We start from the raw sequence: 27,089 nt of genomic DNA on the forward strand, positions 1-27,089 counted from the left end.
TAAAATTGTCACTATAGGCTAGTGACCATTTTCACCAATTCTAATTGGCACACTGGAACACCCTTATAATTCCCTAGTATATGGTACCTAGGTACCCAGAGTATTGGGGTTTCAGGAGATCCCTCTGGGCTGCAGCATTTCTTTTGCCACCCATAGGGAGCTCAGACAAATCTTACACAGGACTGCCACCACCGCCTGAGTGAAATAACGCACGTTATTTCACAGCCATTTTACACTGCACTTAAGTAACTTATAAGTCACCTTTATGTCTAATCCTCACTTATTGAAGGTTAGGTGCAAAGTTACTAAGTGTGAGGGCACCCTTGCACTAGCAAAGGTGCCCCACATAGTTCAGGGCAATTTCCACGGACCTTGTGAGTGCGGGGACACCATTACACATGTGCACTACATATAGGTCACACCTATATGTAGCTTCACAATGGTAACTCTGAATATGGCCATGTTGCATGTCTAAGATCATGGAATTGCCGCCCAGTCCCAGGAAGGCAGAACAAAGAATTCCCTCTGAGAGAGGGTGTTACACCCTCTCCCTTTGGAAAAAGGTGTCAAGGGCTGGGGAGGAGTAGCTTCCTCCAGCCTCTGGAAATGCTTTGAAGGGCACAGATGGTGCCCTCATTGCCCAAGCCAGTCTATACCGGTTAAGGGAACCCCCAGTCTCTGCTCTGGTGCGAAACTGGACAAAGGAAAGGGGAGTGACCACTCCCCTGCCCATCACCACCCCAGGGGTCATGCCCAGAGCTCCTCCAGTGTGTCCCAGACCTCTGCAATCTTGAATCCCGAGGTCTGAGTGCACAATGGAGCCCTCTGAGTGGCCAGTGCTAGCAGGTGACGTCAGACACCCCTCCTGATAAGTGCTTACCTAACTAGGTGGCCAATCCTCCTCTGGGGGCTATTTAGGGTCTCTCCAGTGGGCTCTTCCTCAGATAACGACTTGCAAGAATTCACCATAGTTCCTCTGCACCTCTCTCTTCGACTTCTGCCAAGGATCGACCACTGACTGCACCAGGACGCCTGCAAAACTGCAACAAAGTAGCAAGAAGACTACCAGCGACATTGTAGCACCTAATCCTGCTGGCTTTCTCCACTTTATCCTGGTGGTGCATGCTTTGGGGGTTGTCTGCCTTCATCCTGCACTGGAAGCAACAAAGAAATCTGTTGGTTGATGTAATCTTCCCCCTGCTCCAGCAGGCACCAAACTTCAGCATCACCGGTACTCTGGAACCACTCTCATCCTGACGAGCGTGGCCCCTGGAACACAGGTGGTAGACCCAAGTGACCCAGACTGTTCAGTGGTCCAACTGTCCAAATTTGGAGGAGGTAAGTCCTTGCCTCCCCTCTTCGGACAGTAATCCTGTGCACCACATGAACTGCAGCTGCTAGGGCTTCTGTGCACTTTTGCAAGGAATCCTTCGTGCACAGCCTAGACCAGGTCCCCAGCACTCCGTCCTGCATTGCTCAACTCGCTGAGTTGGCCTCCAGCTTCGTGGGACCCTCTTTTGTAGTGTTGAGATGACGGACGTGCTCAGTTTTCTTGAACCCGTGTTTAAGGACTTCTGCGGTGTGCCTTCTTCTGCGTGGCCTCTCTGTGTTGCTGAGGGCGCCCTCTGTCTCCTCTCCCAAGTGGCGACATCCTGGTCCTTCCTGGGCCCAGGCAGCACCCTTTTTCTTCAACCGCGACCTTTGCAGCTAGCAAGGCTTGTTTGCGGTCTTTCTCCAAGGAAACAACTCTGCATACTCCAGCACTCATTGGGACATCTTATGCACAAAGGAGAAGTTCCTAGCACCTTTCGTTGTTGCAGAATCTTCAGCTTCTTCCATCTGGAAGCAGCCATTTTGCAAATTCATCCGGGGTTTAGTGGGCTCCTGCCCCCCAGACACTTTCACAACTCTTGGGCTTGGTCCCCTTCCTTTGCAGGTCCTCGGGTCCAGGATTCTGTCTTCAGTGCTTTGCAGCCTGTTGTGGTCTTTACAGAATACTCTATCACAAGTTTAGTGTGTTTGTGGTTAAGTAGTAGCACTTTACTCCTACTTTTCAGGGTCTTGGGGTAGGGTATCTTGGACACCCTTAGTGCTTTCTTACACTCCCAGCGACCCTCTACACACTACACTAGCCTAGGTGTCCATTCATCGTTCGCATTCCACTTTCTTAGTATATGGTTTGTGTTGCCCCTAGGCCTATTGCATCATATTGTATTCTACAGTGTTTGCACTACTTTCTGACTGTTTTACTTACCTGACTTTGGTTTGTGTGTATATTTTGTGTATTTTACTTACCTCCTAAAGGAGTACATCCTCAGAGATATTTTTGGCACATTGTCACTAAAATAAACTACCTTTATTTTTAGGGACTCGGAGTATTGTGTTTCTTATGATATAGTAAGTATATGATATAAGTGGTATAGTAGGAGCTTTGCATGTCTCCTTGTTCAGCCTAAGCTGCTCTGCTCTAGCTACCTCTATCAGCCTAAGCAGCTAGAACACTAATAATCTACTAATAAGGGATAACTGGACCTGGACCTTGCACAAGGTGTAAGTACCATCAGGTGCCCAGTATAAGTCAGGCCAGCCTCCTACAGATCCTCTATGCATACTTGTCATAGTTAAAAGACCAATGTCTGTGAGTCCACTATAGTGTCAAGGAGACAACCCCACATGACGTCAAAAAGGGTCTTTTGCGTTCATACACATTCTAGAAGGGGCAGACTTTTAGAAGACCCCACTGAATTTCATCATTCAAACCTTCAATGTCTGTGCGTAATCTAAACAAACATTTCTGTTTATATTTTAGTAAGGCTACTCAGGTCTTCTTGCTTACTCTCAAGTTTCTTGAATATATACCACTCTATATTGTCAGCCGTGTGGCTCTTCTCCATAAAATGTCTTGTTAGTTCGGTGTTGTCCTTTTTACACCTTATTGTGCTTCTGTGTTCTATGATCCTTACTGTTAGAAATGGGGTCTCCGGTTGGCAGTCAGCTTGCACTCTGTCCAAGCAGGAACCCCAACTCTAGTCAGGGTAATGGAGATACACACCTAGGATAAGCCCTGCTCACACCCTTGGTAGCTTGGCACAAGCAGTCAGGCTTATCTCCAAGGCAATGTGTAAAGTATTTGTACAATCACATACAGTACACAGTGAAAACACCACAGACGTACTCCACACCAGTTTAGATAAATAGCCAATATTTATCTGAGTAAAACAAGATCAAAACAACAAATATACAACATGCACAACCAAAGTTATGATTTTTTAAAGCTTAAACTTGAGTATAGCGCTTAAAAAAACAAATGCTGCAAGTTGGTGTTATCAGGGCGTTGTGACGGTGGTCTTTCCCAACAATGTGACGCCAATGGCGCCAGTCACAAAGTTACACGGGCCCCCAGGTATAGAACCTTGTGAAGGTGAGGAAACAAGCTGGTGCATGGAGTCAAGGAGCAAGGCGTTTCTGGATCTGGTGCGGTGTCGGTTTCGGTGCAGCGGAGCAGAGGAGTCGGTGTGAGGCGTTAGGTCCTTGCTGCGCAGCTGTGGAGATGAGGCAGTGTTTGTGCAAAGCGTTGGTTCCTTTTGCTTCTGGCAGGGATAATGTCCAGCGGCTCAAGACGCAGTGGGGCGGGTGACCTTACTGGGTCGCGGTCACACCACTGGGCTGCAGGCACCACGGAAGTGTCGGGTGTCATGAACGTCGATGACACGGCACTCCGGACTCACAAAGTCATGGGACATCAGTGGCTGCTGCGGCATCAGGCCTGCGATTTTGGACAGCGGCATCGCAATCCAGCGGGAACCACAGCTTCAGTTGCAGGCAGCGTCGCGGGGTCAGGCAGCAGCGTCAGTTCAGGCATTGTCCAAAGTCGGAGCTCTTGGTTTTTCACCACCTTTAACTCTCAAGGGCCCAGAAACTGGACTAGGCACCACCTGGCAAGTTAGAGTCCACAGCAAGTGAACCCAAAGGCTGGTAAGTGAAGTCTTTGCTGTCCCTGAGACTTCTTAACAGGAAGCAAGCTCAGTCCAAGCCCTTGGAGAAACTTCACAAGCAGGATACCAAGCAAAGTCCAGTCTGTGCCCTCTCTAAGGCAGAAGCAGCAATTGCAGGCCAACCCAGCAAAGCACACACAGCAAAGGGACAGTACTCCTCCTCCAGCTCTTCTCCTTGGCAGAGGTTCCTCTTGGTCCAGAAGTAATCTAAAAGTCTGGGGTTTGGGTCCACTACCTAGTCTAATTTCTGCCTTTGAAGTAGACAAACTTCAAAGGAAAGTCTCTGTTGTTGACAAGATCCTGTCTTGCCCAGGCCTGGCCCCAGACACACACCAGGTGTTTGTGGACTGCATTGTGTAAGGAAAGGCAAAGTCCTTTCAAGTGCACATGTCAGCTCCTCCCTTCCCACTCTAGCCTAGGAGACGTAGCAGGATATGCAGGATAATCCCCAGCTCCTTTTGTGTCACTGTCTAATGGGAATTCACAAACAGCCCAACTCCATATCTCCCCGTGCTCCCAACAGGAAACTTTAAAGGCAGCCCCCATGTTAACCTATGAGAGAGATAGGCCTTGCAACAGTGAAAACCGCATTTAGCAGTATTTCACTATCAGGACATGTAAAACACACCAGTACCTGTCCTACATTTTAAAAACACTGCACCCTGTCCCTGGGGCTACCTAGGGTTTACCTTAGGGGTGACTTGCATGTAGAAAAATGGAAGGTTTGGGCCTGGCAAGTGGGTGCACTTGCCAGATCGAATTGGCAGTTTAACATTGCACACACAGATATTGCAGGAGGTAAACTGTCTGAGCAACTGCCAACAGTCCCTCTGCTGCTCTGGGGTCAGAGTTGGAGAGAGGTTCACACCCTTCACAGACCAATCTTTCTCATGGGAAGACAGGAGGTCAGGAAGAGGATCACTCTCCTCCTCCACCCCATCATCTGTTGCCAAGAGCCTGGTCAGCTCAGACCTCTCAAAGTGAGAGTTGAGGCGGTTCACATGCAGGACCCTTAAAGAATTCCTGGGAGTTTTCAAGTTCACTACTGGGGCCATGACCCATACTTTCTGGCCAGGCTGAAACTCAACCAGACTGGCATCCTGGTCGTACCAGCATTTCATGTCCTCCTGGCTAGCTTCTAGGTTCACCTGAGTGAGTTTCCTGAAGCGTGTAGTCTGGTTTCTAAAGGCCAGCACATGGTTAAACATGCTCTTAGGGGGCTTAGTGGAAGCTTTCTCCAAGCCCTCCTTCACCAGACTCAAAGATCCCCTCACAGGCTGGCAATACAGCAGCTCAAAGGAGCTAAAACAAAGTCCCTTCTGCGGTACCTCCCTGTAAGTAAAGAGAAGGCATGACAAGAGGACGTTCCACTTATGCCTCATGGGTTCTGACACACCCATTATCAAGCCTTTCAGGGCACAGTTTAATCTCTCAACCAACCCGTTTCCTTAGGAGTGGTAAGGGGTGGTGAACTTGTAGGTCACCCCACACTCCTTCCACAGAGACTTCATAAATGTAGATATGAAGTTGGTACCCCGGTTGAACACCACGTCCTTGGGAAACCCCAGAGGGTAAAAATCCCCATCAGTGCCCAGCCCACCAAAGGGTCTGTCACTGATCTCAGAGGGATGGCCTCTGGGTACTAGGTGGCATGGTCTACCAAGACAAGGATAAACATGTTACCCATGGCTATCTTGGGGTCCAGAGGTCCCACAATGTCAATCCCCACCCACTCTAAATGGGTGTTGACAACAGGGAATGGTTGTAGGGGAGCCTTGCATTTCCCCAGACTCTTGTCACTTTCTTGACAAGTCTGGCAAGAACTGCAATATGCACCAGAGTGCCTGCGCATTTGGGGCCATTAAAAGTGTGCGACAATCCTTTCAAAAGGTTTCCCCTGCCACAAATGTCCTGCCAAAGGCAGTTCATGAGCCAGCCCCAGTAAAAAAGGTTCTGAAGCGCTCGGGTATCACCATCATACAGGCGGCCCCAGGCTCAGTAACCTTAGGCTTACTATAAAGGAGGCCATCCTCCCAGTAGATCCAATGTGATCCAGACTCCTTGCCATATGCCTGGTCTGCAGCCTGTTTCTGCAGACCCTCAAGAGAATGGCATGAGCTCTTTGCCTCACAGAACCCTTCCCTGGTGGGACTCCCTTCTTGCTACCAATGGGTAAGCTTGGGCACCTCCCCCAGTCTAGCTACTTGTTCCCCTGTAGGCTCTGGGCATTCAGCCTCCTCCTGGACCATGGGAATTTCTGGGGCGGGTTTCCTGCACCCCCTTGCCCTTCCTCTTTCTGGCAGGCACCTGGCCCACTGTTTTAGGCTCTAGGGCCCCTTGATCACCCTGATGGGCTGCCATAGACCGGGTGGTCACACATGCCCACCCAGGCAGACCCAACATCTCCAAGTGTGACCTTCATCCCACCTCACTCCAAAGAGAATCCTCCAGGTCATTGCCTAGGAGACAATCAACAGGCATGGCTGGACTCCCAGCTACCCTCAAGGAACCCGAGATTCTCCCCTCCCCCCAAACTCAAAGAAAACCTGCACCACCTTATACAGGCACTCTGGGTTGTCTACAGCAACTACTTGGTGAAACACATCGGAAACTACTTGCTCTTCGGACACTAGGTGACACCTCACAGTAGTCACTGGTTCCTGTGTCCCTCAGAGCCTCCACCCTCTGTCCATTGATGGTCACCCACTGCATGTACTGCTTAGTGTTCTCAGGCACAAGGGTCCTATGGGCCATCTCACTGTCCCCTTGTGAGACAAGGGTCATCTCAGCTGGCTCCCACCTTTCTCCTGGCATTAACTCCTCCCCAAGAGCTACACTGGCCAAACCCTGTGACTGAGCCCCAGTGGGTACCGGTGTCCACTTGGGACATTTGGGGTCCCCCATCATGTGACCCACCTGATCACATGCAAAACATTTGTGGAGACCCTTCTCTGCAGGTTTTCCTGTAGAGATCCATGGTTTCTTCTCACCTGGGGGCTAGGAATCCTTATCCTGGGAACTAAGTTGGTGTTCTTTAGATAACCCATCCTGTTTACCCTGACCCTCCCCACTTTTTATGATAGGGACCCTGCCCACCCTTGGCTGAGTCTTCCCCCATATCTCTTTAGGACACTTGTGCTCTCCCACCGGTCCACTTCCTGGGGTCAGTCAGCCTGTGCTGACACAGCTCTGGAAAACAAAGACTATACAAGTGCTCCCACGCAGTCAAATTGTACAGACCCTTATAATCTGTTACCTTACTGCCCTTCACCCAACCATCCAGTGCCCTGTAAAGATCAACACATTCTAACCAGGTTTGAGAATCCCCCTTCTTGTAAGACCTGAACTTCTCCTTCTACTGCTGTGGAGTGAGACCATATCTAGTGAGTAGGGAATCCTTCACAATAGAGTAGGTGAGTCCCTGAGGATCCCCTAGGGCTGTCAAGGTGTCCCTCCCTTCTTCCTCAAAGTGCTGCCACAGAACCCCCTCCGCCCGTATACCTCAGGGATCAGGTTCATGTGAACAGATGACTCATACCCCTTATACAACAAGTGTATGTCACCATCCCTCTTGTAATCTTTTACCAGGTCTTTGGGGATGTGCACTCTTTCAGGCTGGGCTGGGGTACTGCTGTCGCCATCTGTGCTGGACCTGCCCTTCAGATCCACCTCCTTTAAACTCAGTTCCTGTGCAAAGAAAATGTTCTTTTCCTCCATGGCAAGTCTGTATTTTTCCTCTTCCCTTTTGATTCTAGCCAGCTACAGTTCCCTCTCATGCTGGAGCCTGAGCTTCACTTCTCCATCTCCAATTGGTGCCTCCTGACTTCTCCTCTGTCTTCCAGTTCTTCCTCGGTCAGGCCTTTGGATGAAACACTACTGCCTGCCCTGGACGCCCTCCCTCCAGACAGGTTAGGGTTATTCAACACAACAGCATGTAACCTTTGCAACTCCTCACCCACAACAACATCCTCCTCTCCTGTGTGCTCCTCAGCTTCTTTTGCTGCCAAATGCCCCTCAATGCCTTCTGCAGCTCATCTTTCCTAACAGAGTTTTTGATTGGACAGTTTAATTTCCTACACAACTGCTTGAGCTGAGCCACTGTGTACTCCTTCATTTTCTCCAACTCAAAAACCATATTTGTAGCAACTGCTGACGCCTTGCCTCCCCAGACAGACATGCTCGTGGGTAAGGCTCAACAAAGATGCAAAGTTCCAGAACGCAAGGAAAATCCAAGAAAAAGGAAAAAACATAAATCCAAGAGACAAAAAAACAGTATGTGGTTGCGTAATAGTCTGCAATAAAACTGAAGTGTACACCAATCACTGTATGTCACGTAAAAATACAAGTTCTATCCTCATCGCAGATCACCAATATTAGAAATGGGGTCTCCAGTTGGCAGCCAGTTTGCACTCTGTCCAAGAAGGGACCCTCACTCTAGTCAGGCTAATGGACATACACACCCAGGATAACCCCTACTCACCCTTTTGGCGGCTTGGCACAAGCAGTCAGGCTTATCTCTGAGGCAATGTGTAAAGCATTTGTACAGTCACACACAATAACACAGTGAAAACTCCACAAAAGTACTCAAGACCAGTTTAGGAGAATAGCCAATATTTAGCTGAGTAAAACAAGACCAAAACGACACAAATCCAACATATGCAAGCAAAGTTATGAATTTTCAAAGATTAAATTTGAATATAGCATTTAGAACCAAAAATGCTGCAATTTGGTGTTATCACAGCGTCATGAAGGAGTCGTTCCCAACAATGCGAAGCCAATGGCACCTGTCACAGAGTCACAAGGGCCTTCAGGTATAGTACCTTATGAAGGTGAGGAAACAAGCAGGTGCACAGAGTCAGGGAGCGAGGCATTGCTGGATCTGCTGCGGTGTTGGTTCCGGTGCTGCGGAGCAGAGGAGCGTCAGCATCGGGTAGTTGCTGCGGAGCTGAGACGGCAGCCGTGCGAAGCATTGGTTCCTTATGCTTCTGGCAGGGTCGATGTCCAGCAGGTCAAGAGGCGGTGAGGCGACCTCACAGAGTCGCAGTCATGCCATGGGGCTGCAGGCGCCACAGTGGAGTCAGGTGTCATGAATGTCAGTGACACAGCACTCTCAACTCACGAAGACACAGGACGTCATAGGCTGCTGCAGCATCAGGCCTGCTATGTCGGTTGGAGTCGGTGCACTCCAACGGGTACCACAGCTTCAATTGCAGGCGGTGTTGCAGGGTCAGGCAGCGCATTAGTCCGGGCATCGTCCGAAGTCAGTGCACTTGGATTTTCTTGGTTTTTCACCAGCTTTCACTCCCAAGGGCCCAGAAACTGGAGTAGGCAACACCTGGCGAGTTAAGAGTCCAGCAAGTGAACCCAGAGGCTGGTAAGTGAAGTCTTTCCTGTCCTTGAGACTTCTTAACAGGAGGCAAGCTCAGTCCATACCCTTGGAGAAAGCTCATAAGCAGGATACACAGCAAATTCCAGTCTTCGCACTCTCTGAGGCAGAAGCAGCAACTGCAGGCCAACCCAGCAAAACACACACAGCAAAGGGGCAGTACTCCTCCTCCAGCTCTTCAGCTATTCTCCAGTGCAGAGGTTCCTCTTGGTTCAGAAGTATTCTAAAAGTCCGAGGTTTTGAGTCCACTACTTATACTTATTTCTGTCTTTGAAGTAGGCTAACTTCAAAGGGAAGTCTCAGGCCTGGGACCAGATACACACCAGGGTGTTAGAGTCTGCACTGTGAGAGGACAGGCACAGCTCTTTCAGGTGGAAGTGTCAGCTCCTTCCTTCCCACTTTAGGCCAGGAGGCTCATCAGGATATGCAGGACACTCCCCAGCCCCCTTTGTGTCACTGTCTAGTGGGAATTCACAAACAGACCAACTGTCAGTCTGACCTAGATGTGGCTTCCACAAGCAGGCATTGGCACAGAATGGTTAAGCAAGAAAATGCCCACTTTCTAAAAGTGGCATTTTCAAACTGACAATCTAAACAACTTTACCAAAAGATGTGTTTTTAAACAGAGTTCAGAGACCCCGAACTCCAGGTCTCTATCTGCTGCTAAAGAGAAACTGCACTTGAAAGATATTTAAAGGCAGTCCACATGTTAACCTGTGAGAGAGATTGGCCTTGCAATAGTGAAAAATGAATCTGGCAGTATTTCACTACCAGGACATGCAAAAAACACCAGCACATGTCCTACCTTTTAAAGGTACCTAGGATCTACCTTATGGGGGACTTGCATGTAGTAAAAGGAAAGTTTGGGCCTGGCAAGTGGGTGCACTTGCCAGATCAAATTGGCAGTTTAAAACTGCACATACAGACATTGCAGTGGCAGGTCTGAGTCATATTTGCAGGGCTACTCATGTGGTGGCACAATCAGAGCTGCAGGTCCACTAGTAGCATTTGATTTACAGGCCCTGGGCGCCTCTTGTACACTTCACTAGGGACTTACTAGTAAATCAAATATGTCAACCATGAAAAAGAAAATTACCAATACAATTTACACAGAGAGCACTTGCACTTTAGCACTGGTCAGCAACACAGTCAGAAAGCAGAGGCAAAAAGACTGGGAACCCCACCAAGGATGCCAGGTCGAACACTTATCCAAACGTTTCTTGCCATCATACTGACATACATCAAATTGCACGAGCATTTCAAAATGTAGACAACATTCTCTGAGGTGCATGTGGTAAGATGTTTCAATATCCATGGTGTAGTGAGTCCTAGATCAATCATTTTGCATTTCCTCGAGAAACACCATATACCACAATTCCCACATGGTTGGCGGCTTTTGGGTGCTGGTGTATCCCATCATCTTGTTTGATTGTTCTTCACTTGTCTTTGAGGGCGTGTGTGAACCAATAAATCACGAAGATTCTGACTTCTTTTAAATGAAAACATAGGATGTTCTATTTTTAGTTTACCTGAGTTCAGAATGCTCCCATGTTTTACAATGAGCTTTTTTACCTGATTAGAACTAGGACTAAAAGTGGTTATGCAATGGGTCTTGTAGTCCAAGGTCTTTTATAAGTGCCAAGAAGGGCCTTTCTGTGTTCCTGGCCCTCTAAGGTTGCCTTTGATATTATTATTTCAAGATAGTTCTTCTCTCTGAGTTTGGTGATTAATTTGTTTGCATGTTCCTTATACAAGGACACCTCCGTACAATTAAGGCGTAACCTTAGGAATTGCCGAATGGGTACACCCTCCTTGAGGGATCTGGGATGGAAACATCTCTAACCTAAATAGGTCGTTCTTATCTGTTGGTCTGTGATATACCTCTATTTTCAGGATTCCCTCATCCAGATAAATTCATAAGTCGTGGAACGGCATCTCAGTTTTACTGGTATTAATTGTGAATCTGAGAAAAGTGTCCTGGTAGTTAATACAGTTATTAAAGTCTGCAGCCTCTTTCTCAGTCCCCTTCCATTTCACAAAAATATCATCAATATATCTCTTCCATAGCAGAATTTTGTTATGGAAGAGTTTATCCTCACTAAAGATGAATTCGGTTTCAAAGCAGTGTACATACAAACATGCCAGGCTCAGGGCACAGGTACCACCCATGGAAATCCCATGTATCTGCAAATAAAAAGTGCCCTCATACTCATACATTACGAGTCAGGACCATGTGTGCACAATCTAAGATAAAATCATCTGGAGTCAGCTTGTTACCCTTCCTTAATTTCAGGAGTTGATCAATCACCTGTAAGGTTGCTTCATGCAAAATGTTCGTATACAAAGACTCCACAGCTAACATAAATAATAGTTTGACCTCAGGGATGACTGTAGTGTCTTTCGTATCTTCTAAGTATGACGGCATCCTAGCCACTAGGGGTTTTAAGAAAAAAGAAAAGAAAAAAAATAACACAAAACTGCAAAAGAGGTTCAAGTACTGAACCAATCCCTGATACTATAGGGCATCCAGGGGGGTGGGTGTTTCTTTTTATGCACCTTTGGCAGAATATAAAAGTAAGGTATACCTGGTTCTTTTAACGATCAATAGATCAGTTTCTTTCTCTGTTACCCATCCGTTTTCAAAAGCTCTTTTGATCATAAAAGAGATATCTTATTGAATTTCTCGTGTAGGATCTTTTCTCAATCTTTCATAGTGAAGCTCATTCGCTAGGAGCCTCAAACACCGCATGGGTCATTTCCTTGGGAGTAACACAATGCCCCTACCCTTGTCTGCTGGTTTAATAACTATGGAGATGTCAGCCATCATGGTGTTTACAGCCTTTCTCTTAAGTTCACAAAAATTCTGAAAAGTCCTCTGTCTTTTCCTAACTCATCTAGTCCAATGGTAATGGCCTGTTCAAAAGCCTCCACTTCTGGCGGTAACTGCTGTAACCCTGGGGTAAAAGTTGCCTTTTTTGTAGGCCAGTGTTCTTCTCCTTCTGCTTCTCCTACACTACCTCATTATCTTTCTTTGAGGTGAAATAGATATGCAGTCTCATTTTTCGTAAGAATTCCATTTCAATTTTAAGTCTGAAAAAAATCATCTCGGGAGTCAGGACAAAGCCTAAGCCCAAGTTTAAACCTTTCTTCTGAGTATCTGTAAGAGTCACCCCACTCATATTTATTATATTGTCACTGATGTCCTGCTGTGCCCTGGTAGGAGATCTGACCTTTCTTCGAACTCTGGATCTTTCCAGGATATTTGATTTAGCAGAATCTGGACTATGGGCTGCGCCCAGAGGCTGGGCTATTGTGACTACTCTGGTGTTAACACACCGGGGAGAATATAGGATACAACGCCACAACATAGGTGTATTTGGTCTCTGTTAAATTACCACGCCCAGATGGTCTGAATAAACCCGGTCAATGATAATCATCATTTCCGGGTTTATGTGGTGATAGGCTGAGGAAGCTTGGGTTATACACCTCAAGTAATAAGGCAGTGTCCTTTGATGAGGCACTTCTTGAGAAAGTGGTGATGAAAGAGGTATGCTGAAGGCAGGGCCTGTCACAGAGAGTGAGTAGCTCACCTGCGACTCATTTGGAAATAGTGAGAAGGGGAGGTGGCATTTAGACTTTATTCCGTTTCTTGGGCCTACTGGGTTCCGGTCGTGTCGGCTGTATGAGGGGCTGAGCCAGATTTAGTGCAGGCAGCCATCCTTGGTGAAATAAGTGTATTAAAAGCGGGAAGGGGTGTAACATTAAGTGGTGGACTCTTCACATGTCATGGGTATATAGCAAGTGGTTCAACTGCATGAGTGGACTATCCGGTTTAGCCTTTCTCTGATACAACGAATGATTCATTTGGATTAAGAATAATGGAGGGAGAAAACAAAGAAAGAGATTTTCTTCCAAACCTCTTGCTGTGGTTTAAACTCCCCCTCCCCCCAGCTCTAGTGTGTGACTACAGGAGGTGCCCACCCCCAATAGACCATGAGCCTTAGGCAATTAGATTTAAAAAAAAATTAAAAAGTGTCTTTTGAGAAAAATACACGTACTATATATGATGGGAGAAGATTCAATAATCTATCGTCTTTTGAGTTTTAACTATGAGAGCAGGTTTAGTGTATTCAGAATCTGGAATATGGCCTTTGACCAGAGGCTGGGCTAATGTGACTACTCTGGTGTTAAGATACCAGGGGGAATATAGGATGCAACAGCACAACATAGGCGTATCTGGGCTCTGCTATATTACCACGCCCAGATGCACTGAATAAACCCATTCATTGGTACTTATCATTCACGGGTTTATGTGGTGATAGGCTGAGGAAGCTTAGGTTACACGCCTCTTGCAAGAGGTGCATGTCCTTTTATGAGGCACATCTTGAGAAGTGGTGATGCAAGCGGTATGCTGAAGACAGGGCCAGTCACAGACGCTTCTGTTACACACCCGTAGCAAGAGGGGCGTGTTCTCTGACGAGGCACATCTTGAAAAAGTGGGGATGAAAGACATATGTGGAAGGCAGTCCCAGTCACGAAGAGTGAGTAGCACATCTGAGACTCATTTAGAAATAACGAGAAAGGGGCGTGACGTTCTGTATTTATACCATTTCCTGGGCCTACTGGGTTCCGTTTGTGTCGGCTTTACAAGGGGCTGAGTCCGGTTCTGTGCTGGCAGCCATCCTTGCTGAATTAAGTATATTAGAAGCAAGACAGAGTGTAACATTAAGTGGTGGCCTCTACTCGAATATCATGTGTATATAAGCAAGTGGTTGAACTGCATGAGTGGACTATCTCGTTTAGCCTTTCCCTGATACAACGAACAGTCCATTTAGAATAAGAATAATGGAAGGAAGAAAATAGGAAATAGAGATTTTCTTTCAAACTTTTCTTTCAAGCCCCTGCTGAATAGTGTGTGACTACAGGAGGCATATCCTCCCCCCGCCGCAGACCATGAGGCAAAGGGCCTTAGGTGATTAGGTAAAAAAAAGTCTCTTTTGAGAAAAACAGCAGTTTGTTTCTCCATGTGTGTATTATCACGTGTGCCACTGGTGTTCTTTCCTGAAGTAAGATATACTCATAAAAGTAACTCAGATATAGCAAGATGTTGTTGCTATCCATCTGCCTTGGTATAGTGTTTATCTAATGGATTATATTCTATCCTCTTTATTAGGTTGATTGACCATTTTGAGGAAAGGTAGGTCCTTTCCTTCCACACCATAAGTAGTGTTGCACTGGAATCTGCTACAGCCCTTATGAATGCCCTGGACCTAGGTAGGCCTTAGGATAGGCAGAAACATGTTGGCATAAGTAAGGCACGTAAGGGCCACTGAACTTACTTTGGCCTCCTTTTCTTAGTTTGTGGTTTTTAATCATACATAGAAAACCACTTAATAAAGATATATCTTGTGGTTTACCCTCAGGTATTTTTATTAACAGCTATCTGGATCCCAGGTAATTGTCCAGAAGAACTAATATTTAAGAACTCCCTCAGGTAAGACCCCCTCCCAAGGGTCAAGTCCGCCCTGATAGTACTATCTTACGAGGGTGGGATGAGTTTGGTTATGATGAAGCATGTCACAGTACGTGAGTGAGCCTTCCTCACCCAATTTTTTGAATTGTCTAAATCCATGACTAGGGATTAATAGGAGGATAAGATGAGACAGTGAGTGATTTCCTCTCCCCCCATGGGTCTTGAAATAATGTTTCAAGCACCATACATAATGGGGATCACAACTCGTGCATGTACGTGTTAGACTATGAGGCTGGTGCATTTCTCCAATAATAAGCCTCCCCCAATATATCTCTCCCTATGTGGTGGTTTACAATACAGAGATAAAGCAGTACAGTGCAGTGCAGTGGGCGCACATTGAACACGTGCTGGGCGGATGCGTGCCTGTGAGTGGAACAATTCATGGAAGACGTAGTGCTGTGCAGTGTGTTATTGGTAAATGCATGTGCAGGGTGAATGTGTGCCTGTGGGTTGTAAACTTCAGAAAGGATATAGTATTGTGCAGTGCATGCATGATAAATGCATGTGTTGGGTGTTTGTGTGCCTGAGCGGTACAGTACGTGAAGAATACAGTGCTGTGCACGGCCTGTCTATTAATGGGTGTATGTGTGCCTGTGAATGGTACAGTGCTTCTGGACCCCTAAGGTTCCATTTTGGGAGACCAAGGGCTGTATGGGAAACCATGCGGGGAGAAGGAAGAGGAATTTTCCTAAGAAGGATTTTGTGTATTGTGTATTGCTACATTCCTGTAAACTGGGAGGGACACACTGCAGAGGGGAGAGCCAGGCTTCCCCCACACACTTCACTGAGAGAAAGGTCACAAGGAACGCAGCCTGGGCACATCTCAGGAAGAAGGTGGGGTGATCAGAAAATCATAAAGAGTTGGGTGAGGGCCTGGGCTAACCTTTTGATGCACATATCATTTTGACTGACATCCATGTGTGAACGCTAGTCACTCCTCCAATGGCCTGTTCTGTGGGGATATCAGATTTTGAGTTGCTCCTGCTGTGACATACTACTTTCAAGGGGAAGAGAGGGCAGAGGAGTGGGCACTTTAAAAGAAGCAGACCCCGAACACATACCTCAAAGACTCAGACTCTAAATCACATTTAGTGTCTGGAAATAGAATACAAGAAGGGGAGTTTGAGGCCCTAAACCAGGTCCACAGCCAAGCAGCCAGATGGGCTGTGTGAGGAGGGGAAGCTTTGCAAGACTTTTGCCTGTGACAAATACTGAGAGGGCCAAGGACTTCTAGTTTCTCAGCTGGGGGACGAGACATCAGACGGAATCCAAGACCACCTGCCCTGGAGCCTGGCGCACCACTGCCTGCCTACTTGCCAAAACTAGTGTACCCTGTGAGAACTACAAGGGTGTTGGGGGAGCTAGGTCTACTGGGGAGCCCTGTAGAGTGGACTCCCTTTGTGAGCTGTGAAAAGACAGCTGCTGCAATAATCGAGTCATTGCCTGTGTGCAAGACGAATGCACACGAGCAATGTATGCCAAAGGAGGACTGCCGTGAAGTGAGCCGTGAACATCAATGGGCCGGTCAGGCTGGTGTACAGTGAGGATACAATGACCCCATATGCCAGAGTGGGTTACCGGGACAAGCAAGATGTGTGACTTGGTTGTAATCGTCCTCATCGGAGTGATGCTCAAGTGGGGACCCATGCGGCCCTACACCAGGACAAAGGAGATGAACCAGAATCTTTGCTCCAGTTCTGCGTGCATGTTCAGTTGTAAGCCTGTCTTCACCCTGCTGTATTTCTCCCCTGCCCCACAACACAAGGAAGTCATGGCTGAATCAAAGTAACTAAGCCTATAGACCAAAGACTACCTGCTCCTAGAGTGAGAACTGAACGAGGAGGTCATTCTGTTTGACTGCATTTAAGATGGCTACCCAATTTCTGCAAAGTTAAGTTCAACAAAGTCATCCGCCTCTCTTTGTGTGAACGAAGCTTGAACAGCTGTTATCTGTCCTGTACTTATTCTATATTTATTGAAGACACTTTCACTATTTGGTTGTACCTGTACTGTGTTTGAAGGAAGTTTGCAGTACAGCTGCATGTGATTGTAACAGCTTCTGGCCATACTCTATCGCCCATGCATCAGTGAAGCTTGAAAGACCTTGTTGTGTCAACACTTTTTAGGTCTCGCCTACACATGTCTTATCAAAAGACATTTTTCGGACCATACCAAAACTTACTTTGGACTTTGTCCCAGAACATTGCGTACCATTGGATTGCTTTATTGTGTGTCTCATTCGTTTGATTCTTCTTTAATGACTCCTTCCTCTTTTTGTACTTGTCCCTCCATTGAAGCATAGCTGCTTTTCCATCATTTTAATGCGATGGCTTCTATACTTCAACTGCTCACATTCAGAGAACTATATGTTCTTTTTGTTGCAGCACTGCATGAGACTGCGTGTGTTTTCTTGCCTCCTCCCTTGTGTGCTATTTAGCCTCTCAAACACCCGAAACCAACAGCACGCTCCGTGTTGCTCCCTCAACCCCCAGCGCATGCATTTTTTGTACTGCCTCAGCTTTTTCAAATATATTTTATATTTCCTTCACCACCTCAAGCTCCACTATTGCTAACCCACCCACTTCCTGTTCATCCCCCCACTGACTTTGCTCCCACCCTCCCGTCCTGATTTACAAAAATAAAAAAAATAAAAAAGGGAGGGAGGGATTTAATTTTAATAGTTCGTTTTTTTAAAGTTTTTTTTTTTTTTTTTTTTTGTTTTTTTTAGAGGATCTGTACCTGCCACTTGCTGACAGGCCACTCCATTTTTTAAAAAAAACTCTTTTGTGCACGTATGTATATATTTGTTGTTATTTAACCACTACAAACCGTGTCCAACATCTTAGAATGGTAAATAAAAGATTAAATAGGATGGGGGCTGTGCCATCCATGCATTCATAGTGACTTGCATATGCATGTAACATCATGCTAGGCCATTGCCACAAAGCCATTACGGGTATGTGTGCATACAAAATATCATACTTTTTTTTGTAGCTGCTGTACAGCATTAGCAAAAAAGAATTCACAAAGCCAAGCGGTTAAATGAAAGACCTATAAGCCAATGCTTGTTTAGCAAAGTTGTTATGTACCACGTAGTAAGCAAATGTAGATGTTGCACTTACCTCTCGGAAGAGTTTATCCCAGGGATCCTTATAGTAACCCTTATAATGTTTCAGGTCTTTCTCGTCTTCTGTGGTCACTGCGGTAACGGGCACCACCCCAGCAGGAAAGTCCAGCAAGTTGTAGAGAATTGTATAAGATACTGCCACTGTGATAAATTATTTACAACAAGCTGTGAATGCTACTTGAAAAGAGAATTTTGATAAAATTTACAATTCATTTTCTGCCTATCACATTGAACATGGCCTGATGAAAAACTATTCAGCATTTTGAATTAGAATATAGCCTTAGAACCCGCCGTAGCGGGCTCTACCGGCTATTAAAGGCCCGCTCCCGAGTTAAATGCCCGAGCCGAAGGCGAGGGCATTTAACAAGGGAAAGGGCCTTTAATAGCCGGTAGAGCCCGCTACGGCGGGTTCTAAGGCTATTAGAACATTCTGCCACTCAGGGCAGAATGTTCTCTTAAAAAAAACAAATTGCTCACGGAGCCCGAGGGGATTAGAATCCCCTCGGGCTCCGTGAGGCTTTGTTCACAGCTGCTGCTGTGAACAAAGCCCATTGGAATGTTGGCGCTGCGGGCTTTTACCGGCCAGTAAAAGCCCGCAGCACTCCATTGTTTTCAATGGAGCTGCCAACTTCCTATGTTCTAATTTGAATTAGAACATTGGAATGTTGGCAGCTCCATTGAAAACAATGGAGTGCTCTGGGCTTTTACTGGCCAGTAAAAGCCCGGAGCGCCAACATTCCAATCTTCTTTGTTCACAGCAACAGCTGTGAACAAAGCCTCACGGAGCCTGAGGGGATTTTAATCCCCTCTGGTTCCATGACCCCTTTGTTTTATTTATGAGAACATTCTGCCCTCTAATGGCAGATTGTTCTAATAGCTTAGAACCAGCCGTAGCGCGCTCTACAGGCTATTAAAGGCCCTCTCTTGTTAAAGGCCCTCGCCTTCGGCTCTGGACTTTAACGCGGGAGCGGTCCTTTAATAGCTGGTAGATCCTGCTACGGTGGGTTCTAAGGCTATATTACAGTCGATCTGCTGAGGGAAACGCACTCTCACCAAAAGTTCAGGTCTCTAGATTGTTCTAGTGCATTAGCAAACTTGCCAATCAGCAGCTTAAACCCCAAGACATATGGTCCAATCACTGAGACGCATAGCTAACCTTATTATTTCTATAAATCTAGCCCCATTGGCTTGAAGTGGTGTGAATATCACAAGGTTCACCAAGTCAGTAACAGAATAACAGTCTTGTCAACAGAACGGGATGCGGAGGATAGGTTTAGCCTGAAATTCTGCCGCGACGCAGAATAGCTTAAAATATTATCAGTCATTGTTGACATACACCTTGATCATCCACAATATGGGTGACCCTTAGACCATCACGTCTACTACACTAAATTCCTCACAAAACCTGAATAAATCCACCCTATGGCTCACCAGATGATGTTTAACGCTTTAGGTCTGTTCTAGATAAGGTCATTGAGCATGCACTAATCCATTCTCTCTTCCATCCATGGATGCTCAAGTCTTTACCTCTAGACTACATGTAATCATTGGTCGTGTGCTAAGCCACCCTCTGGCTAAACTCCCAATGCTCTAGATCATTTCTAGTTGTGAACATTGTGCATGCAGTGATCCATTCTCTGGCTCAACAGTGTATGACCTAGGCTTCAGGTCTATTCTACAAATCTACATAGAATCATCGCGCATGCAGTGATCAATCCTTACTACCATCAGTGGATGCTGAAGTCTTCATGTCTAGACTACGGTTTGTAATCCATGAGCAAGCCCAGAGCCATTATCTATCCAATCAGCACCTCAGTGGAAGTTCATAATATCAGGTTATCCTTAGCTGTTAACGTTTAGAATGCACTAACCCAAACTGGGCTCCATCAGGGGACGTTCCAGGCTTTAGGTCTACTTTACATGTAAGGACTGAGCATGCTCTAGCACATCCCCTGGCTGAACAGCAGATGCTCTAAGGTCCATGTCTACCCATCATCATGGAGCACGTGCTAGACTCTACACTGGCCAATGAGCAGACACTAAAGACTCCAGGTCTATCCTGATTGCGAACCTCCAGCATGCAGTAATACGTCATTAGGTTCAAGTGTGGATGCCCTATGCTTCAGGCCGACTACACACTACTCTATCCTCTGGCCCAATAGTGGACACTCAAACATGTATCCATCCCTCGCCTCATCATTGTACACATGCTGCCTGGCTTAAATCTGGTTGGCAACAGGGCGCGTCTAACTATCGGTCCGCTGCCGTGGGAGGGATCGTGGGGCGGAGTCATATTATCGTGGACATAGAGTGGAGTTCCTCAATGGCTCATGAATGAATGTCCAGATCTTTGAGACTAACTATGTTAACACAGCTCTTGCACGACACAGTCTAGTGGCTGAATGGTTTTGACCAATGTATAGTAGGCAACTGAGTACCAGAATGTAATTGTTCTCATAGTTTCCAGTGGGGATGCTAAGCCTCTATGCTACCTGTATTTCCTTTAATGGATTTTGCAGTGATCCATTCTACACCTGACTAATGAACGGCCCTCTACGTTTTCCAGACTTTGGATTTCTAAATGTAAATTATATTACTTTACCATTAATTTTCCTAACGTGTGACCTTAAGATTTAAGGTACTCATCGCACATTTTGAGTGGACCATGCAGCAGGCTTTTCACTGTCCTTTGCAGAGACACTTTCACTGGTCCAAGTCACGCTGACCTCCAAGGATGTCTCTTACCCCAGGCAGGTACAAGTGGCTCAATACGATCCTATTTTATATGCATTTATAATGACAAAGCACTCCAAAATGTAAAATGAAAAGATATTAACTGAACTAGATGAACTAGTTCTCATATGAGGAAAGGAAAATGTAGACACCCCCACTGTGAAAACCGCACATAGTTTCTCTTCACTGAAGAGAGTGTAGAACAGAAAAATTATATGTAAATATCGGGACAAAGATAGGAACTTTAAACAAAAGATGTCCTTAAAACTGCATTAAGACTATCTAGCGATGAGTGAAAATAATACAATACACATTGGGGTATTTTTATTTTTGTTTCTTCCAGTTTTACGGGGGTTCCCCAGTTTCCATTTTTCTCCCAATGTCTTGCTATTGCCCTTTTTTTATTTCCATAAGAATGGCATGTTATCCGTTTTTATCATACAGGTACTCTCACCCTGAACGCCACTCCAGCTGTGCGGTTCTTCGTCAATTGAAAAAAAAAAATAGGCATTGGATTACAAAGGCTCAGAATAGGTACAAACGAAGGGGCCGACATGGGTAAAAACAGACATTGGTGAACGCCACCACCAGCAGGGGGCACTGGACTCAATTTACAAGCAGCTAAGGCTGCTAATGGCAGCATATATTAGAAAGTCATAAAGTGTAAAGGTAGCAGGTAACTCACTCAGCAACTGGGGCTCGATATGAGGAATGGTGGGAATTAAAAACACTATTTGCATAGGTGGCAGACCCGCCCTACACTCAGGGCAAAATGTAACTTTAGAAAGAGAGTGTTCCTCTGGTCGAATAATCTTTACGCGCCCTCTAGTGGTACAGCCTGGGCTAAGGTGGCGGGTCGGGGAGGGGAACACTCTTTACCAAGGGGAAATGGGCACAGGGCAGTGCTCAATTTGTAAATAAAAACGTGCGGTGCCCAAAGCCCTTCTCTTAAACACGCGGGTGCTGCAATTAAATGTCCGAGCACAGAATACCGAGGCAGCGTAATCCTTAAACCATCTCGGGCTTCTTCAGTCCGTTTAAAGCCACTCCCTGTCACTTCAGTTCACTCTTGTAGCTTTCTGCTTTCTACCTTTGTAACGCTTTTTGGTTTTTCTCTTCCTCCGTCTTTCCCATCTGTGTCTTTTGCTCGCAGCAAATGCTTGAGGCAGAAGAATAAGCGCCGGCCCTCAAAAATAAGAGGCGGTGCTGAGCACCGGAACCAAAAAGCACAAATTAAGCACTGGCCCAAGGTAGGAGACAAAATGCAACTGGTATTCACTTCACGAATTCAGATGTTCTATTCCTACAATACAACTAGCAGGGATGTGGGTCAGAAGGGTTAGGGGCACATGAAAGTGCCAGGAGCTCGCCGAAACGCAAGCACTGCCCTGCAGAATGCACATAACTCTGAAAGCAGCCTGACTATGGTGCCCCTTCAAAGAAGGCGCACAGTCCGGGGTTAGGAGAGGCCAGCTGTCCATACTTATAAATAGCGGGCGGTGCCCTATGAAGGAATGTACTGCTGCGTACCGGACAGCCTCCCGGGATAGCCGATAGTGAAGGCGGGGGACGGAACGGGGCACAGCATCACGTCGAGGTCCAGTTCTTTCCACCTGGCTATAAATTCATGGCGGTATTCCTGTAAACAAAAGTGAGAAATAAATTCAGTGTGTACATCATTATTTAACTGATGCTTCGGCTTTAAAGGGAGGCTGAGAATCAAGGCACAGGAGATGACGAGCTAGTGGATGGGGAAAGATTGAGCAAGGACCCTAATCTTAAATTATGGCGTGGCAAACTACCCCTCTTCTGCGCCCGAGGCAGCTGTCCCTGAGGGACGGGCCGTTTGTTTCCTCAAGGCAGACACTGCCAATGTAAAAAAAAAAAAAATATATATATATATATATATATATATATATATATATATATATATATATATATATATTTGCAATGAAATGGGTCTTGCTCGAGTTAGAGCTATTGGCGTTGTAAATTCTTAACTGGAGATTTCTTGCCACATATATTGAAAGTATGAAAAGCAAAACAGTTGACATATGCAAGCCGATTCAAAGTGCCACGGCCGCCATGAATGTGAGCATGAAGGAGAGAGACAAAAGGAAAAATACGTTCGCTTGCAGTCAAACCTATCGGCAAATGTGCAATTATCCCGGTTCGCCAAGCCGATGACAAAACTGCCCCAAGGAAGGACAAACGTAATGCATTTACCAATTCAAAGGATTTTTGAAAGGTAAGCCCATGAACGAGTGATAATGATGGGTTGCGCAGTGGGAGTGGTTAAATGCCCAGAGATTACAACAGACCAGAGTGCTTGCGCGCTTGACCTAAAAAGATGCTCACACAGACGTTATCTCACTCTTTCATTAGCAGGCTCAACAAGCATTGGCCAAGCCAGTAAGTCTTGACTTTGGGAACTATTGCCTTTGCCTTTGTTTTTAGTAATACTGTAGTGCAAGGCTAAAGGGTTTACAAAAAAAGGTCCTATGACGCTGCAGCTTCATTGGGTAGGCATGTGCAAGCACGTGGCTAAAAATGCATTTGGCTTTTTTTTTCATTATTTATTTATCCAGGCTGGACTGGTAAATAAAGAAGGTGTTGCCAGGTGAGGTGGAATGATCACAGAGGACTGGGGCCAATTTGAGCCGGTGGTTGCCAGTGGGGCCCACTGGCACTAATTTTTGGGAACTAGCACTCATTTTTCTTCATCATTTCCAGGTGCAAGAGAGGTCAGCACACACAAACAGGAAAGAAGGAGGAAGATAAATCCAGAAAACCTTTACCAAAGGAAAAAGCTGGGACCCGCAAAAGAGAGAGAAAGAGGCAGAGTGTTTGGTAGTGGATTAAAGAGGTTCAAGGTGGATTACAGGTTGCACAGCCTTGGTATTCACAACAATGACAATTGTGCTGGCAGCTGGCTTCTGAGCAGCTCTTTGTACACCCATGCTCATTATTTTTCAAACTAAACGCTGCAGAGGACGAGGTCAGAAGTAACAGGTAGGGCGGCGGAAGTAGTACACAACACCGGTGAGAGAGAGCAACTTGGGGCTCAGGGGACCAGAAGCACATAGGTGCGAGTGCAACGTGGAATGGGGAGAAGCACAGGCTAGAAAGCAATTCAGAGGGAGAGAACCACAACCTCAGGCACAACACAGTGGGGTTGATCACATTTTTGATCTGAAAGTGCACTGAGGCCTGCTATTCAAACCCCAGTGCCAGTGCTCATTCCCTTACATTTTACTCTGATTGGTAATCCCAATTGGCAATGACTTAACCACCCCTGTAAGGTCCTAGGCCAGAGATGATAAAGGAGTCACCAGGGCTGCAGGACTGATTGTACCACCCTGCTTGGCCTCAGTAAAGGCAAAGCCTGCAGAGCTGCCATGAGCAGCTTGCCTGCTCGAGTTCGACTCTGCCCACACCAGGTGCAAGCAGAGTCCCTTCACTGTCCATAGCACAGGTCAGTCTCTCCTAAGGAAGGCCTTCTCCTATAGCCTAGGAGGCAGGCTGCATCGTATTATGAGTGTGGACATACATGCGCAAGCATATACGACCCTGTGGTAGCATTTAAAATGTAATACTACCGCAAGTGACAAGCGGTCCATAAGATAACATGGGCTGGCACCCGGGCAAACCCCAGATGTCCAGCTCCATGATAGCCCAACTGAATTCCCCCGTGTTTGGTGTCAAACACAAAGCTTTAACTCTGAACATAATTCCCATGCCCAGGTTTACCTAGCGTGTACCCAGGTGGCGTCTTTAGAAGATGCCTCTGTGTTGCCAGCTTTCTCCCACCCTGGCAGGTTTTTTCAAGTGTTTGCCATCAAGACAGATTTCTGACCCCATGCTGAGGAGTGTGTGCCACTCCCAGAGGTCAGAACAAAGACCTCTGCAGGAAGGAGGTCCTACCTCTGCCTTGCCAGGATGGCTAGTGATTAGACCCATCATGACAATGAGCTTCAAAGGCTGCACCACTGCTGCTGGACAAAGGAATTTGTCCCCCCTCAAGAATTATGCCTCCCCCTGCTCCAGGCACCTTCTGAGGCAAGCAGGTGGAAAAATTAGCTGGTCAGGAAGCGGACACTCCCCTAAGGCTGACCACACCTCTAGGGTGGGCCAGCTGGAGTGGACAATGGCAGATGGCCCATGCCATCCTGAAAAGACTTAAGAATAGTGGGTTCAGGGTAGTTTAGTGATGCACTCCGACTGGACATGGTCACCTCGGGCGGGTTAGCCGCAGGACTAGACGCACATTGGCCACTGTTCCTCACTCCCCTTAACACCCCTAAATCTAGAAACAAAATGAGTCCAGACTCCACGACAAGTAGGGACTCCACAAAGAAGAGGCGCACTATCTGCACCTGTGGTAGCTGCTCTGCACACCACTGGACTTTGACTCGCCCCAGACCAGAGACCAGTTCCAAAAGGAAGGTGAACCCCTCTGCAACCAGACCCCTCACCAGAACTCCCAATGACTAGAGGAACTAGACCCCTGATGATGGCAGGACCAGAATGCTTTTTGCACGACTGCTGAAGTATTGTCCACCAGGACCAGAAGTGTGGCCGTACGAAAGTAACTGGTCAGAAGCCTTTAGAGAATTGCAGACCAGGCCCTCAGTGAGGCTCAGCTTTCTGCATCGTTCTCCTGGTCCTCTGGAAGATTTCCTAAACTGCTGTGCTTGCCACCACCAAGTCTTGTTGCAAGTCAGCCCGAATACTACCTGCTTTACTTGACCACCCAGGCCCAAGGAACATCGTCGCCATGCAACTACCCAACTCAGTGGCTCCGTTGTCCAGTCTTTACATCTCCTTTCAGCCTGCGTTGGCATGCCTGGTAAAGCCAGCACCCGCGGATCCCATTCAGCACTCCAGACAGCCAGGAGCATCTCTGCACCAGAGTTATCCGAATGTCGCTGAACTGCACTGCCTGGCAATTCTTGATCTGAGGCCAGCTCCCAGCTCAAGGACCAAAGGACTCCACTGAATTCGACCTGCAATATACCTTTTGCTAAGGTGCCACTCAAAGACCACAAGTCTCACTCAGCAGCAAGGACAGCCAGCACCACTCTGCACCACTTTGCATCCTGGCACCCTTAGCCAAGTAAAATTGTAGTGACTGTCATTACTCGCTCTGAGGGCCCAAAAGACCTCAACCCCAGGTAGGTTCCATGGAACTCACCCCACATATCAGATTGACTGCAATAATAGAGTTTGACAGCTCTGCAAAGTACTTATTTATTTAATGCTCTAAAATCGACAACACCAGTTATGTGCAATGTATCAACTTTGTTTTGTTGTCCAAATTAATATAAAACTTTGCTTTATTTATATAAATTGGTGTCAGGTTTTTTTCGAGTCATGTCAATTACTTATTGTCCGTGTTGGTGTTGTGAAATGCTTAGCATGTTCCTCTAAGCAGCCTGACTGCTCTTTGCCACTAACAGGACTGAGCTAAGGTTTACAGGTGTGAATCTAGGTCCACTTCTGGGTAACGTGTTAGTATTACATGGTAAGCAGTGTAATGGTACAACATTGTACTGCCACCTAGCTACAGTGGTACTGAGGGTGGTGGTAGTGCTGAGGGTAGTAGTAGTAGAGTACGGGTGGTGGTAGTAGGGTGCTGGTTATAGGGTAGTGGCTAGGGTGGTGAAGTGAGTGGGTGTGGTTAGTAGAGGAGGGTGGGTGTTAAGGTATGTTGGTGGTTGTTAGGGTGGTAAGAGGGGAGGTTAGGGTGGTGAGTTGGTTTTAGGCTGGTTAGAGTGGTGGTGATTTTATTGGTGGTAGGGGGATATGGTGGTTAGGGCTTTAGTGATGCTTAGTGGTGGGGAGGGTGGTGATAGTTGTTAAGGTGGTGGGTAGGGTAGTTGTTAAGCTAGGGTCTTTATGATAGTGTGGTTAGTGTTGGTTAGGGTAGGGTGGTGGTTGTTAAGGCAGAGTGGTGGGTGTGATTATGATGTATGATGGTGGTTGTGTTTGTAGCTACGCTGGTGGTAGTTGGTAAGGTGGTGATGTTTAGGATGGTGGTAGATGGTCGTACGGTGGTGGTAGGCTGGTTGTGGTTAGGTTGGTGGTAGGGTGATGGGTAGGGTGGTGGTAAGGATAGTCGTAGTTAGAGTTTTGCTTGTTAGGATAGTGTGGTGGTTAGGGTGAAGTTTGATAGGTGGTACATGGTGGTGGCGGTAGGCTGTTAACTATTAGGATGGTGGGTGGTGGTTAGGATGGTGGGTGGTGGTTAGGATGGTCATAAAGTGGTAAGGGTATGGTTAGGGAGGGGGTGGGTATGGTGGTTGTTGGGGCAGT

At 46.7% G+C, this 27,089-nt stretch overlaps 1 protein-coding gene across 1 annotated transcript in view; it reads right to left on the bottom strand.

The window, feature by feature from the left end:
• The window catches only part of LOC138293509 (vitamin D3 hydroxylase-associated protein-like), a 314,222-nt gene that overhangs the window by 34,181 nt on the left and 252,952 nt on the right, over nucleotides 1-27,089 (bottom strand). Inside the window, exons 13-14 of the mRNA XM_069232751.1 lie at nucleotides 22,305-22,413; nucleotides 18,037-18,182 (exon numbers count right to left, since the gene is read on the bottom strand). Of these exons, the coding sequence (XP_069088852.1) occupies nucleotides 18,037-18,182; nucleotides 22,305-22,413 (255 nt within the window). The remainder of the gene's footprint in view (nucleotides 1-18,036; nucleotides 18,183-22,304; nucleotides 22,414-27,089) is intronic.

This window comes from Pleurodeles waltl, chromosome 4_2 (assembly GCF_031143425.1).
Source record: "Pleurodeles waltl isolate 20211129_DDA chromosome 4_2, aPleWal1.hap1.20221129, whole genome shotgun sequence".
In the NCBI taxonomy this organism is placed as follows: domain Eukaryota; kingdom Metazoa; phylum Chordata; class Amphibia; order Caudata; family Salamandridae; genus Pleurodeles; species Pleurodeles waltl.